General features: G+C 39.7%; 1 protein-coding gene across 1 annotated transcript in view; it reads right to left on the reverse strand.

Moving 5' to 3' along the window:
- Positions 1-16,410, reverse strand: part of LOC106492840 (FH1/FH2 domain-containing protein 3-like) — a 292,303-nt gene that overhangs the window by 34,972 nt on the left and 240,921 nt on the right. The window contains exon 5 of the mRNA XM_067291169.1: positions 14,019-14,113. Within this exon, the coding sequence (XP_067147270.1) occupies positions 14,019-14,113 (95 nt within the window). The remainder of the gene's footprint in view (positions 1-14,018; positions 14,114-16,410) is intronic.

A 16,410-nucleotide genomic window follows, 5' to 3' on the forward strand; every position in this document is an offset into this window, starting at 1 on the left:
AATAGTCAAACATGCCTTTATTGGGGCATTAATGTGCATTTCAGTTTCGTTATCGTCAGAATTATTCTGCATCTGGGACTTGCATAATTTTTAGCCAAGTAATCGCCACGGTCATTCAAAAAGCTGAAGCCGTGGAAGCATGAGATCCTAATCAGCAGTGATTTGACTTGCATCATAGCTCACTCTAGGGCTGTTTTTTCAGTTTGCTGGGACTGACACAGAAGGAAAGTGGGAGAGAGAAGAAAAAGAAGAAAAAAGACAACCCTAAAACCCTTTCCTGTTCCTGAAGTAACCACAACAGATTACCACCTATGCTTCCACTTTCTTCTCAAGTCCAGAGTTAACTGCAGGAAAAATCAATAAATACAATGATGCCCTAATGAGGGGCAGCAGTTCATGAAAGCAGTAAAATAAACTGCTGCATAAAATGATCCTTTGTATCACAGAAAGCCAAACTGAAATATGCTGTGGTAGCTGTGTAATGTAGATGGGAATGGTTCCTATACATTTAGCCAAAAAGCAAACGTATTTGAGATTTGACCCTTTCAACTCAGTATAGTATCATTTTTGAAGAGGTAAGTTTATTAGAGTATTAAAATCACAGAGAACTCTTGGTGTTACTTTCTTTTTCCTGCTTTTACAAAACATTTCATGGTAGGCTCTCACAGCACTTGACAAAGAACTTTTACTTAAACATCATTACAATTCCATAAGAGAGATCGGAAGTACAGTGTAGAAACTGTGGATTGAAAGATACTGCCACAGTGATTGTGGAAATATCAGACAAAAGTGGTTCTCTACTTTCCAAGGTACTGCATATGCACATTTCCAAAAAAAAAAAAAAAAAAAGTCTCATGACAGACATAACAACATACCTGAAAATCAGAATATTTCAGGTGCCCACATATGGGTTTAGTTGTATAGTTCTTTGCTATGAAGAATAATTTAAAAAATAATAATAAAGGTTTTTCCCAATGCTACAGAGCAAATTGAGAGTCTTGATAGACAGTCCTCTGCTTTAACCAGGAAAATAAGATCTCAGAACCTGGAAGGGAACAGATTTCAGTTCTGCTGCCAGAGATTTCTCTGTACTACCTCTGAGCAGAAAAGCAGATCTGCCCACATGCAGAATGCCAAACTAAAAATCTTTGTAAGCAGAGAAAGTCCTAAAACTCCTTCCCATTACAGTCACGTTTTTTCTAACCTGTTCCCACAATACAATTCACAGGAAAACCAGTGCTGCTGTAGTTCAGCATAACTAATTACAAGTCACACTCCAAAAATGCCTCTTTAATTGTATCCCTGAATATATCCTTCCAGAATCTAGACAGCTTCCCACAAGACTGCATATTTCTAGAGCTTTTTATATCCACCTGCTTAGGATAGCAAGCTAAAGGTCGAAAGGCAGTATAAAATCTGGAGAGGAACAAGAGTAATGCCCCTAGGAAAGCAGGTGGGTACAAAAGCTACTTTTGAAATCAGAAGCAGCCAGCAGCTGCAGCGAGACTCTCTTCTGGCACTTCTTCTCCCAGCTGTGCCCTCAGGGCTCTGGCAATCCTCTTCAGCAGGCACGGGCATTTTGGGCCCTAGCAGCTTGGGCTAATACAAGTAAGAGCGTAAATAAATTGCAACGCAATTGAAAATGCACTTGCTCTGATTAGGCAGGTGCATTAAAAGCTGTAACATGGAGCCAAAGACCACAATTCCACAATACAAAAACACAAAAACTGAAGATCAGTTTCATCACATATGCAGAGATCAATTAGCTGCATCAGGCTACAAGTATGACATGAAAGGGCAAGCGCTGTACAAGGAATGGACAGCACACCCCAGCTTGTATCAATGATCCATGCTATAGACATTAACTGGAACAGCTGGCAAACGGCACACAGTCCTGCTCAGCATTATATTCAGCCCAGTAACATTTTGGTCTAGTCTGTCATTAGGCTTAGTTTATTCATATCCATCTGAGCCTAATAATGTCTGCTAGGTGGTGCTGTGGGATGGCTTTTCTAGAGGTAGAGAAAGCATTTTTTCCCCTTCTCCTCACTGCTCACTGATTTTTCTTCCTCATGAGAACAGCTACAGCATTTTCTGCGTCTTGGTAGCACAAGACATGTGCTGTGCCTGGTCGCTGTTTGCTGTAAAGTGTATGCTGGCTCCCCAGAAGAGTCAGAGAAAATGTTTGTGCCTGAAGTGTTCATCTGCACATGTCCATATCCATGCAGGGATGGAAACAACCTCGGATGAAGGCAGGAGGTATTAATATCTATTCTGAAGATTTTCAAATTTGCATTCTCCTTTGGTTCTGGAGGTACAGGATATTCAAGCAAACTAATTTTTATTGACCAAACAGGATTTAAAATGAAAACAGACACACACTCGCAAATTAGCAGCATGGCTTCAAAGGAGAGGGAAAATCTAAAATCTTCTGAAATTCCAACAATAAGCGAAATATTGACCTTTTTCCCCATCCAGCTGTAACTCATTTCCTTAGGGAAAGGCAAAAGCTTTAGAGGACAACCCCCTGAAAGGGAAGAAAGTCAGAAGGATGCCTTTTTAGGCTTTTTTTTTTTCCTGGTACTAAGAAATAACTGGCATAGCAGGATGCTATCAGGGCCGTAATATCCACAGTATCATAACCGCTACAGACCAGGGTTGTACTACTCAGACCTGTCAAAACATGCTGAGCTAACGACCTGGAGGTAAACGCAAGGCCATGACCCTTATTTGTCTGTCTAGGGATGTCCATCTGTTCCACATAACATTGTGTCAGTTTAGCCAAAAGATGATGAATAACCCTAACCCACCCTTCTGAGCAGAAGGGATTAAAAAAAAAAAAAAGCTAAACACAACCACCCCCAAAATGAATAAATGCAGTATTACTACATCAGGTGATGATGTCAGGTACATCTTGCATTCAGTTTGCAGATCTTGTCTGGTGGCCCACAAACATCAAATCTGAGGAGAGTGTGCCTGTGGGCAAGCTAGACCATAATGGGGGGGACAGAAAGGAGAAGTAATATGTGCACAGAGCACTGCAAACCACTGAGGGCTCCACCAAAGTTACACTACTGGAGACACAGAGGGGAAAAAATATGACGAAGCAGAACTCTGTTCACTCTTTCGAAAGGAAAATAGGGTGAGCAGAAACTCAACCCACATGGGAGTAATCATTTTGGAGCAATCTCATACATTAATACTTGCTGGGGTCTCTTGTCTCAGCTGACTCTTTCCCTCTAGATTTTGCAAGTAAGCCTGTAATTTGGAAAGCTCTGCCAGGGAAGTGTTCGAACTGTGAGCTGGGGAGCAGTTGCCATTGCCCCACAAAATCTGAACAACGATGTATTTTGACAACCTCACATTGAAATCTAAAGTGCAGTGGACCAAAAATAGCTTCTGAAGGGGATGCTTTAGTATGCTATTACTAAACTAAAGAAGCAAGTAACTACTTGATGCTGAAAATAAAACAAACAAACAATTGCCACAGTCTTTTAATGAGAAGAGGAAATTCAAAAAATTTAAGGAACCAATCTATAAAAATTCCACATTGGCTGAGGTATTGGACAGTACTTTTGTATTGAACAATATTTTTTGTATTGAACTATTTTTTTTAATGGGGTCTTCAAGAAGAAAAATAATAAATAGCGAGGGGCAATACCTGAACCCCTTGTTCAGTAGCTATGATCAGAGAAGCCTGGAAGATGGAAGGACAGTACACAATGGGTCCAGATGAGATGCATTTCAGTGTATCATGGAACCAGTTAATGAACCTGCTGGTATGCTGGAAATCATTTTGAAGCAGCTTTATGATCTAAACTATCTAAACTAGAGGACTGGGGGGGGGGGGGGAAGAAAACATAGTAGAGAGCTTTTCTTTTGATCTTGATACTGATCTCATGAAAAATAATCACAGTCCACACGTTTTACTAGACAGCTTCCTTCCTAAGGACTAAATCAGGTAGCCAAAGAGACCAGTGTAAAACCTAAGAGGTAACCTTGATGAGTCCCTAGGACAACAACCTCGTGAAGTAAGTTTAGGGACCCATGCTGGTAGCGATTCAGAGGTTTCTTGGCATGTGCTACATGCTTAATGTAAAGCCATCACATGGTTTCCATTTTTGACACAGCATATTTTTAAGTCTTGTCCAAATATCTTCAGCTAGTAACTGTTGCTTTAAAGAATGACTATATCTAAATAAAGGAATGACAAGCATTTGTGAGAGATGCCAGAAAGAAAGACATGGTAACAATTAGTATTAGGCTCAACTTTCACCTATGCATCTGCCTTTAACACATATAATCTGTCCCTCCACTCCTTCACGTTCTTCCCCTAGGGCTGTAAAATCCAAATACCAGTTTTCCAGACGATGCACCGAGGTGCAAGGGGATTCAGAGACTGGTTCAAGAATGTGCTTGGAGTCCGGATTCAACCTGGGTCTCCCAATGTAGGGGACTCCCTCCCTAGTTGGGTCATTCTTCCAGCCTAAGCTAAAAGCAAAACACTGACATATTAATGGCTGTGCAGGCTGAACTGTCCCAAGTCTGGTTTACACGATGCTGGAAAAATGGTGGATACCAGCTTCTTTCCTGTAGGCAGGATTCTACTACTGCACATATATTGGCAATCAGAATAGCAATTAATTTAAGAGGAAAAAAAAAAGACAGTGCTGTATTGACTAACACTGTTGCTGTCTGAAGGAATTTCCTAGCTCCAGAAAGCTAGGATGTTTAGAAAAAAAGTAAGAGAAGATTAAGCAGCAGAGCTCTACAGAAAAAGGAGGATCCTATAAGCTTCACATCCGCAGACACAGAGTACACAGTGGGTTCATTTCATACTTTTAAAGGAGTCTGAGATCTTTGTACATCCAAAAATTTGAACCAAGTTTGTGTGAAATTTCTGCTGCTGTTTCCTCACAAACTGTAATTGCATTTCTGCAAAACACATGCTCTCTTAGAAAAAGGATCAACCCCAACAGTGAGGTTCTTCTCAGAAATCTTTAATAACAATTCAATAATCATCAAAATAGTGTGGAGAGGAAGAAGCAACTTGGTAACAAAGGTCTAGGTCTCCAGAAGGTTATTATAAACAGTGAGAAAAATGAAGCGATTAACAAGAGCACTTTACCCATATCTTATAAATTAATTACACCACACGTCACAGAATGAATTCTCTTGGGGTATTATGATAAATACATAAGGTAAATCCAAAGCTCTGTTAATATAAGGAGAGACTACCTACATTCTTCAAACCTGAGGGAATACATCAAAATTGACTGTAATGCCCTCTAACAGCCATAAAAAGCCAGAACATTAATACATACAAAAGAATGCAAAAGGATGACCCCCTCCTTTCTTCCTGCAAATTGCAGGAGTCATCTCAGCACACACACCTGCACAGAACTACCAAAAACGCTGTCTAAAACTCAGGGCACTTAACTAAGCTTCAGGAGTCTGTTTCTTATATTAGACTCACTATGTGCAGGGGAGAACGAAAGGTGACATCTCCATAACAATTTGGCAATAAATACCAATGAGGTACTTGTACTTAGCACTTTCTGGAAACATACTCATTCAACATGGTCCATTTTCTCATCTTTTATGTTGATTTATCTTGTACACTTCTCTCCTGCCACACTTGATGCAGACATAAACCCCAATCCCCCCACGCACCATGATTAAAGGCCTCCTTCTATGAAAGTGCATCTACTAATCGCACCTATGATGGTTAGAGCAATCAGCGCTTACCCACTGGCTCGCTGAAATGAGCTATATGAGATTGTGGGGATACAGGGATAGGGTACAAAGGACACTTGCTACTGACGTGCCTAAAACTTTGATTTTCAATGATGAGTATAATTACATAAACCAGAATCAGTCATCCTGCAGTCTTGCAGAAGAGCTGCTCTAAAGTACAGCCATATTTGATAATGCCCTAGGTCATTTTAGACTGAAAATGCCTGATGATCTGCTCGCACACTTCTTTAATGCTCTTCTTCCAGTATCAGTAGCTGTCAGGTTTGCCAGTACAAAGTATTAGTCTTGGAGAAAAGGACTCAGGGGAATGAGGAAGGATTGCTAAGTGACTTCCTACCAGGACATCTACATTTCTACTCAGGCCACATGCAAGCATGTGCACAAAGAGGCACTTACCTGTGCAGTTCACATCCTTGTTCTGCAACACTAGTGAAACTGTACAATGTCATATAGCTGGACAGTGACATTACTGGGTGGACCAGACAAAAGGAAAATGATTATGACAACAAAAGATGGGAAGAAAATAGATCAAGTACTGCACTGGGAAGCATGAGCTGGACTTTTTGCATATACTTATTTCAACTACTAAATGAGCTAAAAGGAACTATATCACTTCACCTTAGCTGAAGGTCCAAGCTAACAAATTTGCATTTGGTGGCATTTCAAAAACTGACTATGCACTGAAAGAGCTGTTTCCCCCTGACTTTTCATCAAGGCTTTCCAACAGTCCACCTGCCCTCTGACAAGCATCATAGCTGCTACCAAAAAAGATATATCCCTGCATCACCTAAGAATGACAGAGACCAGAAAACAGATAACCTTGCACACTGAAGCATTGTGCACCTGAGTTCATGAAACAGCAGTTCAAGCAGAGATTCAGTCACAGCTGCATATTTTAATTTTAAAACATGTTCTTAAAATGCAGCTTATTAAACTCCTTACTTAGGACTAACACTATTTCTACCATACAAAATGATAATTTAGTTATCTCAAAAGGTCTGGCATAATGTCAGCAATGTGTTTTATATCGGTCAAGTTGATTTCTGTGTTTAGATATGTGTAAATATCTCAGGGAAGCACAATTTTTGCATTTCATGGTCTGCATTATAAATTTGGATTATAACCATCTGCTTTTTATCCTCAGAGCAACTTTCTTGTAGTTCTTCACTCTTTCCTATCTGACCACGAATGCTTGCAAGTTTGCTATTCTTCTCATTCAAGCAATTGGTTTTATAGCAAAAGACTCTCCAAACTGGTGGCTTAGGCATGCTGGAAAGACAAGTAGGCTCCATTTGCTTTACTCACATGCTGCCATGATACAGACAAACTTCCATCTCCACCTTCCCCTTTTACAGGAAGCCTGGACTGAACACCTGTTAGAAAATCCTAATAGCTAGGACAGGTTGCAGAGCAACTTGCTCACAAATGTGAATGATAACATATCCATGACTCTGAATTTCTTTAGTCAGAGACCAACACAATTCTAAAAGCTAGCACTGATTTCATATTGTTTTTCCTTTTGTTTCACTAATACTCATACTAACTCTAGTGTAACACTTACTTGATTTTTCTTTCTTCATGCCTTTCTTGTACAACACATCTGTATATCTGTAAAAATGTGTGGCATTTTCTGGATATACTTGGACATATTTCACTCATTATTACCAGGACATTGTCTCATACACATTTGAATAGGTGAGTCTGAGTGAAAACTTGAGCCTGAACACTTGCCACACTGTTGGTGGTTAAACATTACATTTTCTCATTCTCCACTTCAAATGAGTTGAAATTAGATCTCTGTCATGATGTGGGGGAGCTGTGTGTTTTCTAGCATGGTCTTAACCTACAAGTGTTCACTTTGAACACTACTAGAAAAATGGGTATAAATGCCTTCAAAATACTCAGCGAATGCAACAGATTGATCTACAGAGATACGTATTGCTGCAGGACTGGACTACTGCAAATGGTTACGTTTGATGGAATGACTTTGAACCTCACCTGTAAATATGGTAAAAAAAAGAGCAGCAAACTGCTTATCTGCTATGTAAGACAGACCAAAGTGAGTATGTAATGTAGCCTGCACTGGTTGGCTTATCCTATTCCAAGTTTATTGCAACATCCTGTTCCTTATCTTCAAAGCACTAATTAAACACAATTCAAAATAAATTATGTTCATGCAACAGTGCAGCTACAGATTCTGACTGAGACACCTAGGGAAGCTTTCCATTGGCTTCAGTAAGCGTTGGCTCAAGCTCTTAAAAGGCAGGAAGTAAGAAAGTTAAGTTCCTATAAACCCTGGGTTTTGTTTCTCCCTCACACAACCATTTTTATAATAATGGCTAAATGCATCTCAGACTGAATTTAAGAGCCAGTTCCTAAGCTGATATGACGTTCACAATTTTGCTGAACTCAAAACAGTTGCACCTATTCCCCACAGCTCAAGATCCTGAGCACAGTACGGGCAACGGCTGAGACCACGTTGCTTTGGGGGTTCTAGGTAAGATTCTCTGCTCTTCTCCAAACCCTCCCGGCAAGCAAAGGAGCCTGAGAACCTGAAAGACTGGCACCTCACTGATATTTCTGCCTATGGCAGACCTGGAAACAAAATGAAAATACTGATTTATCCAAGTTTCAGCTGGATACAAGAGCATCAGTGTCATGTATGTAGCTTGTGCATTAGCTGTATATGGAGTCTCATTTGTCAGGGGCTGCAAAGGAGTTCATTAACCACCGAGGCAGCACATCAGGAAGGAGACAGCACGTGAAAATAATTAAAGTAGGTCTCCGAGGTGCGTGATCTGTCCTGAATGCCTAACACTTTTAGCAGGCAAGCTTCTCTAGATCACCTTCCACGTGCATTAAGAATAAAGCACAAGAGAATGCTGCAGTATAATTGCTATGTATGTGCCATTTCACCAAACAGGCAATGTTAACCCAGGATAGGCCATCCATACACACAATGATTTACAAAATATTTATCAGAAAAATTAATGAGATGCAAATACATCACATTTCCAAGAATCTCATCAAGAGGTTTTCCTGTCCAATCTCTGGTGGTGATTTAACATGTTTCGGGCTTCAGTGCTACTCAAGATCCTATTTTTAGGCCTATTCATATCTTTTAATTCCCTTTCATCCATACCTTTCTCCATGACTATAAATCACTTGCTGCTATATATTTGCAGATCCACTTTAACATCCATTTGCATAAGTTTTGATGAGAAATGTCTTGAGAAAAAGAAAAGCCCAAGTTCAAGTCATAAGCAGAGCAGAGAATACCGTATGACTTCAGTTGAGCACGTGTGTAAGTGATCTGTGGAACAGAAACCAATTTAATCAAGTGCTTAAATTGAGTATTTATCTCTCCATACCTTAACTGGTTCACCTGTAAAAATAAGTTTAGTGCTGTGTGTGACTAAGAATATTGTTTTTCTCAAAATTCTTCTGAAATGAACTAAAAGCAGTGCTAATGTAGTAACACATCACTAAAACTGTATAGAAAAAAGTTCTACTGAATTGTTTTCTTTTGGAAACATAATTTTTGTTTTGGAACAAACAAATTCTCACACTACAGCTATGTCCTATTTGAACTTTTTTTAAAAAAAGTGGTTTGTTGTTTCTTTTGCTTTGAGATTGTTGTTTTTCTTCTTTTGGCTTGGATTATATTTAAAATATTGAAAAAGTCCTCACTTAATGGCAAAGGAAGCAAAAGATTCACACGGGGCACAGGGACAGCTTGCTAGTTAAAATTCATATTTAACCTTGCAATATAGGACCCAGACAGAAGCAAAGTAGAAAAAAAATTAAAACAATATGTGAGATAGGAATCTTTAATCAACCTTGTTGTATCAGCCAAGGCCTAGCATTCCACCCAGTCTTCTGGGGTTACCCAGCACCACTTTGAAAATGGATTACTTTCCATCGAAAACAGTGCCAAAAAGGGGCTTTAGTTCTCCTGAGGGAAATTAGAACAGCCTGGATCATCAAATGGGAAAAAATAATCATTATCAGTAGCACTCAGAAAGGGAGGATGGGGGGGAAGGTGAAACCAGGCTGCAGTTTTGGAACAGTTCATGCCTTACACATGCATTTGAAGATCAGTGCGAAGCGGCAAAAGCTTGCGGGTTTGCGATGCCGAAGAGCTTTTGCTTCCCCTAGTGGACAACGTAAACACCTGGTTTTGCTCAAGAGGTTTTGCTCAGAAATGTACCTTGTTGTAAACACTCAGTAACTAGTCCTGGGGAGGGTAAGGCACTGCAATCAGGTAGGGCGTTGTGTACTTTCTATTAACAATTTGGAGTGAATACAGATGCATGTGGAAGTTCACATATATTAACCTGTACACACTAACAGATGAAAAAATACATTAAAAGGACTCAGTATCACTGCGTACATATCTGTCTTTAACCTTGGGTCCCTTGTTTTAGGTAAGAGAAATTTTCCAACGCTCCCTGCCGTCACCATCACCCAGGGACTCTACTGGGGAGTGACCCACCACGGAGCTCTGTGGTGCCAGTTGCTGGCACGAACGCAAGCCTCAGGCCCCTTTACAACCAGGCTAAATATAACTTGCAATTTGACGCAAAAACTTAATTCTAACCTCAGCAGCAGCAATGTACAGCTGGCAGGAGCCCTGAGAAAGTTGTAGAGTATCATTTCCCAGATGCTATGAAGTTGAACCAAGATTTACATTACGGCAGCTACAGCAAGATGCTTGATAAGTTAGTTTCTCCACTTTTCTTTCTTTCTTTTTTTTTTTTAAGTAGCATTTTTGGGGAGGTAAGAAATTCTGAAAGCAGTGTTAGCTAGAATTCATTGACTCAGGTTTTTTTTGTTGGGGGGGGGAGGGGTTAGAGCAAAATATCTTGAATCAATGTTCCAAGCTACCAAGGAATGCCAAAGGAAAATTTGGTTGACATAGATATTTCCTATATACATAACTTCCAGCCTATATAATATGATCAGATCCTTGGCCCTGCTATAGCCCTCTTCTGTACTATTTCAGCAGTACACTGCTGACTTCAGTTATCTATTAAAGATCCCTTGAAGCCAACAGAACATAATCATACACCTACAATTAAGTACATACTTGAATGCTTTGTTCAACAGGGAGAGACTGCTGAATTGCTACCTCTATAATTAATGATGAAATAGTAGTAATACGCATTTAAATTGGGATTATGCACGAAGTGTTTTATGCCAGGGATCTATGAGCTGATGATGATTGGAAAGGGATCTACAGCCTGTCTGTGGAAAGGAAATCACATTGCCATGGTCACATGGTAGCTGGACATGTCTTGCAAAGGTCTGGCAGTGGCCCTGTGAGTTTGAGATTTGCTGCTAGATGCTCTTCCCTTTAGAAAGGATGGCAGAGGAAGGGCGCTGTTAACTTCTTATTTCCAATTTAACACCTATATAATACCACGTTGAAACAGGAGGCTTTTTCCCCCACTAGCAAATGTGAGTCATCTAAGATTAACCTTCTCCCCTCTTTTCAGTTCCTCACCCTGACACTACAGGTACATCTTACCTAGTAAAAGGGCAGTAGTATTAGTGTAGACACGCCGCTGGAATTTTAACCATCTCCCCAATAACTGAGTTCAGAGCAAGTTTTGACAACGCATTGTTAAAATTACCAGCAACTTCTGGCAATCCATCTATATCAGCATCTATTGATGCTTTAAGGGCTAAAACCACAGTAGAATTAGCAAGAATGAAGAATATAATGGCAACAATCGAGACAGGCTTTCCATAAATCATTTATGCTCCTTCTTTCTGGCTAATTTCCACTTTTAATGATCTCCCCTGTTCCCGTCTCCATGTAGAAGTATCACTAGGTCCCTAGAGTGAACCTGGAGGCAGATGCCAAAAGAATAGCTGTTGCATGGCTGAGTGTGACAAACCCTAAGGTCCTCTGCTGAATGTGTGTCCTGATGTGGAAAAGTACATGCAGTAATATACTATTCTAAGTGAGCAATGGAGAAAGAGCCAGCAGCCCTATACAAATTGAGCAGAGCAAGTAACAGTAAAGGGTCAGAATCATTATAAAATTTGACAGAAAGAATCTGCAGCGGAACAGATTCAACCATCTCTATCGCTGAGTTTATTAAACCTCTTCAGAGTTTTTGAGAAGACGAGAAACAACATGTCCAGCCACAGCTGCGGCAGCTGAATGACTGTATTCCTTCTGTTTCCTCTTAAAGGGATTTGTCCTGATACTTAATTGGCAATTTTACTATTCCTTTTCGTTCAGCAGTGTTAACAGATTTTTCCCCTTCATGGCTGCAGAGAAAGAACCAGCATAGCAGGGCTGCAAATTAGACTGTAGGTATGTTGCAAATTCCACGGATTCAATTTTCACAGAAAGTCAAATTCACCTTTAAGTGCATAAAGCAGCTGTCACACCACGCATTCTGATAGTAAGCTTGTCATACTTTCGATTAAGTTTTGGCACGCAGATGGGGACTTAGCTCTCTTCCAACACAGTCAAATAATAACGAAAAAGTGACTTTGATGCTACCTGAAGCCCAACTATTCAAAGCACATTGCCTGCATTCCTTAGCTGCAAACACGGAGCCAGGATATGGAGATAATCATTTGGGCTGACTATGGGGGAGGGAGACGGGAACTTAAGGAGCATTAAAGTACTTTGGTCAAGAAAACCTAGACAGAATTTAATGTGCAAGGTAGCAATACAGCCATGTTTCTCTCACTCCCATTAGGTGCATTAGAGAAGTAAAATAATCATGGACATTGTGGTAAATTTTTCCTTTTTTTGCTTGCCTCTCATCTATTCCATAGAAAATGAGGGTCCATACCAAGCAAACCACTTCTCTCTCTTTAGGCATGTTTTTTCCAATTGTGGCTAACTTTCCGTGTTTCAAGAGGGCAAAGTGCCCAGTGTAACACCCGGCCAACAGTGGAACACTTTACGTGGGGGACAATTTTCTCCTAATCTTCTCTCAAACATGCATTGTTCATTTAACCATGCCCTGTATGCCTGAGATTTGATAACCATAATTATCACTTTATTTTTACATATCTACCAATATCGCTAGCCAACCCAGAATAAATCAGTTCTTGTAAGACTGTGGCATCTGTTTTTTGGCTTGATTTTCTTGATCTTCTGCAGTGGTGAAATTTGCACATTGTAGCAAAAATTCTGTAGTGGCTAAAAAAGGCCCCCGGGACACTGAGCTCTTTTTCTGTTATGAAAGGTATTTTAAATAGGAAAGGAAAAGAAAAGAAAAAGCAGCAGTATCTCTATGATTTTATGTCACTACAATATCCAGCAACAACTATCGTGGCTCAGCCACTTCAGAAAAAGTCTCCGGAAATCTCCTGGTATTTCTAACTATGGATTCAGCTCCACCAATTATGGAAGAGCTTTCAAAGTTGTTAATAGTAGCCAACGTACACTCTTCAAACTACTCTATCATTCAGGTCTGTCCCAAGCAGGTCTAAATGACAAGAGCAGGAGCACTCCCCACAGACCTTAATGAAAGTCCCCAGATTTGAGAGCAAACACATGCTAGAATAGCATAATTGTGGCTCTACCTACCTATAACCCTTTGGGGTTTTAGCCCTACCTATAACCCTTTGGGGTAGAGCATTAGCAAAATTTATGTTCTGCTTCCTTCTCAACCTCCAGGATAGATGTCCTTAAAAAGTGGGTTGTGCACTATATAACTTACTGCTCCCCTGGGTCAGACAACCGAGTAGCATATATTTTGATACAGGTCTTCAGTTGTTGCCTCCTTGAATGCAGGGTTCAGTGAAGTACCCCCTGCAGACAGTCTTTTAAGGCCCTTTAGGCACAAGCAGAAAGTCACTATAAACTCTTCTCCCCCTATCCCGAGCACAGTCGAGTAGTATGGAAAAGACAAACTGTAGAAACTTTGCGTTCATAGAACTGAAAGGGGGAGAAAAAAGCAAGACAAAATACACAACAAATCCCACTGCCAAATAGCATCCTGGGAACTACAAGTGCAAGAAAAAGTAATATTCTCCATCATCAATAACATACAATAGACAATAACATGGGCTACTCTTTGCTTTTGAAAATGAAGTATGTGCCAACAGCATAAAATACTATAAAAGAAATAACAGTACAGTGTGCCTAGGTTTCTGCGCAGAGCTGTGTAATCATTTAGAGCCTAAGACACAGTGCGTTTAAACCCTAAATGTATACATAATACAAATAAAATGCATTTAAAAAACACTGCAAACATATAAAACAAGAATACGGGAGCATGTCTTACCTTCGACCCAATAAGAGTGTACAGCCATTGGATAGTTTCATTATGATTTATTACTCCGTTCATACCATCGACATACAGCATGATTTGGCCCAAAGCTATTGTAAAGAAAAGAGAGAAAGAAAATATAATCAGACCTGGTGAATATTTCTTACAATGCTAATCAGTGGTGGCAATTTACTGTAAGCAGCATTTTCCAGAGACATGGGGAGCTGAACCAACACAAGATTTTGGGCAAGATTCTGCTGGGTGACATCCCTGGGTAACTGCAGTAACCTTTCCGATTTCTTCAGGATGAAATAAGTGTGGATTTCATCCAATAGCAAGCAAAGGTACTTGTTCTTTTCTAAAAGATGTTACATTGTATTTTCCCCAAACTCTGCAAATAGCCTGCTGCACAGAGCTCACTATTATTACTATCAAAATGGTTCCAACATCTACAACTCATACATTCTGTGAGCCAATACTTTTACCTTTTGTTTCAGCACTATGTAATGTTTGGAATCAGTATATTTGGATTAAGTTGACTGTTTCACTGCATTTCAGTAATTTGAAATTAAAATAAAGCAATTAACACAAACAAGTATAGCAAATATTCACCAGTGCACAGTGGTCTCTTGCAAATGACTAACTTTTGCACTTTAGTGAGAAAATACAACAAAACATGAATAATAAAACATCTTCCTTTATTCTAAAGCACTTACAACAACATTTCAAAACATGCTAGTAAAATATTTCATAACAATTCTATAGTTTGCAATCCTGCTAATATGAGACTTTCAAAAGACAACAGCTATCAAATCTTTTTTGACTGATACGGAAAGACATTTTTCATATGGATTATGAAAAGTGGATTAGCAAAATTCATCTCTTGTCTTCAGAACTTTCCCCTGTTAGAACTTCCACTTTATAGCAGGAGATTAAAGCATAGTAGGGTGAAAAAGACATCACTGATGTAACACTTTTCTGTACAGCCTGTTGGTGTAACAACTCAATTATATAACACACAACCTGACAAGTCACAAGTACACCGCTCTATGGGGGGGGACACACACACCCACAGGGTGAGGAAAATTATGATGCTATTAATCTTCCAAACACATCCCAAACATTTGCTAACTTTTAGATAGGTTGTGCAAAGTGCAGTTGTGCTTTTTTCTCAAGGGGATTTTTTCAAAGAAATGAATGCTAGGCAAGCACTTATGTACAGCCCTATAGCCAGACAGCTAACTTCCACTTTTAACTTCAGTTAAGTCTCCTTCTTTTCTCTTTGCTCTAGGTGGTCTCCTTACAGTTAAAAAAAATACCTAATATTAGTTATTTATATTCCCCTCATCTACTCTACTGCACCAAGCTAGAAGCAAAGTCACCCTATATTGTCAATGAAGACAGAGAAAAAGAGAGCAAGTGCTATATCAAGGAGATAACTAGTATCTTAGGAAGGCTGCGCTGCCTTTCAGATATGCCCACGGCTCTCCCCTACTACACAGGAAGCAATCATTCACCACGCTCCTAAAGGTACATGGCTCAGCTGAATCAAATTAGGCAGGAGGGACACAGGCCCAAGTGTTAAGGTAAAATTAGAGACACAGACAGTCAGTAAGAAGAGATAAGAATTACCCTGACTGCATAAATGGCTTCTTTGTAGCGTTTCCTTACAAGTACAAGAAAGAGGAGAACACTGCTCTCCATCAGTAATCAGAGAAAGTTTTTAATTCTTGGTTTTACTTCCTTTCAATACCAAAAAGATTTGGCCTTTGATCAGGATGAGATCAAGCCATGATAAAGTCACCAAGCCTTTTTTTTTTTTCCTGCAAACTCTTTGGTTGGGGGTGAAGGGATTTAATTTGAATTTGAAACAAATGTGAAACAAATTTTACTCTTGGCACATGCTTTCCAAATTAATATAGAAATCAAAGACAGCAAGAAGTCTGCTTTTAAAGGAAAAACATGCACACAATAGAAAATTACTCCTTCTGCTGAAGACCAGCTAGCCTGGATGCTTATGTGAGATCTGGGCTGCATTACTTTTCAGCTTCTTAAATGTGACTCTTCAGAACAACAATAGGTAAAGGCAAAATAGTAGACCTTAGAAAGAAACCACAACAAAATTTAGGAGGTTCCTGACAATTTTTGTCGGATATCACTAATCTCGTCCCCCTCTCCCGATCCTTCCCACTTTTTCTGTCATTATCAGATGCTATCCCAAGTATCTGATATTATCTACATCTTTACAGCAACATGATCATTCTTTTGGAACTAGGTGGAGAATTACTAACGCGTGAAAGAAACTACTGCTGCCATTTAAACTAGCAGCCAATAACAACAAGTTTCACAGGACCAAGAATTAAAAAGAACGACATGAAACAGCTTAGACAAAAGACACATTTGCCAC

The sequence above is a fragment of the Apteryx mantelli genome, chromosome 2 (genome assembly GCF_036417845.1).
Source record: "Apteryx mantelli isolate bAptMan1 chromosome 2, bAptMan1.hap1, whole genome shotgun sequence".
Lineage (NCBI taxonomy): Eukaryota > Metazoa > Chordata > Aves > Apterygiformes > Apterygidae > Apteryx > Apteryx mantelli.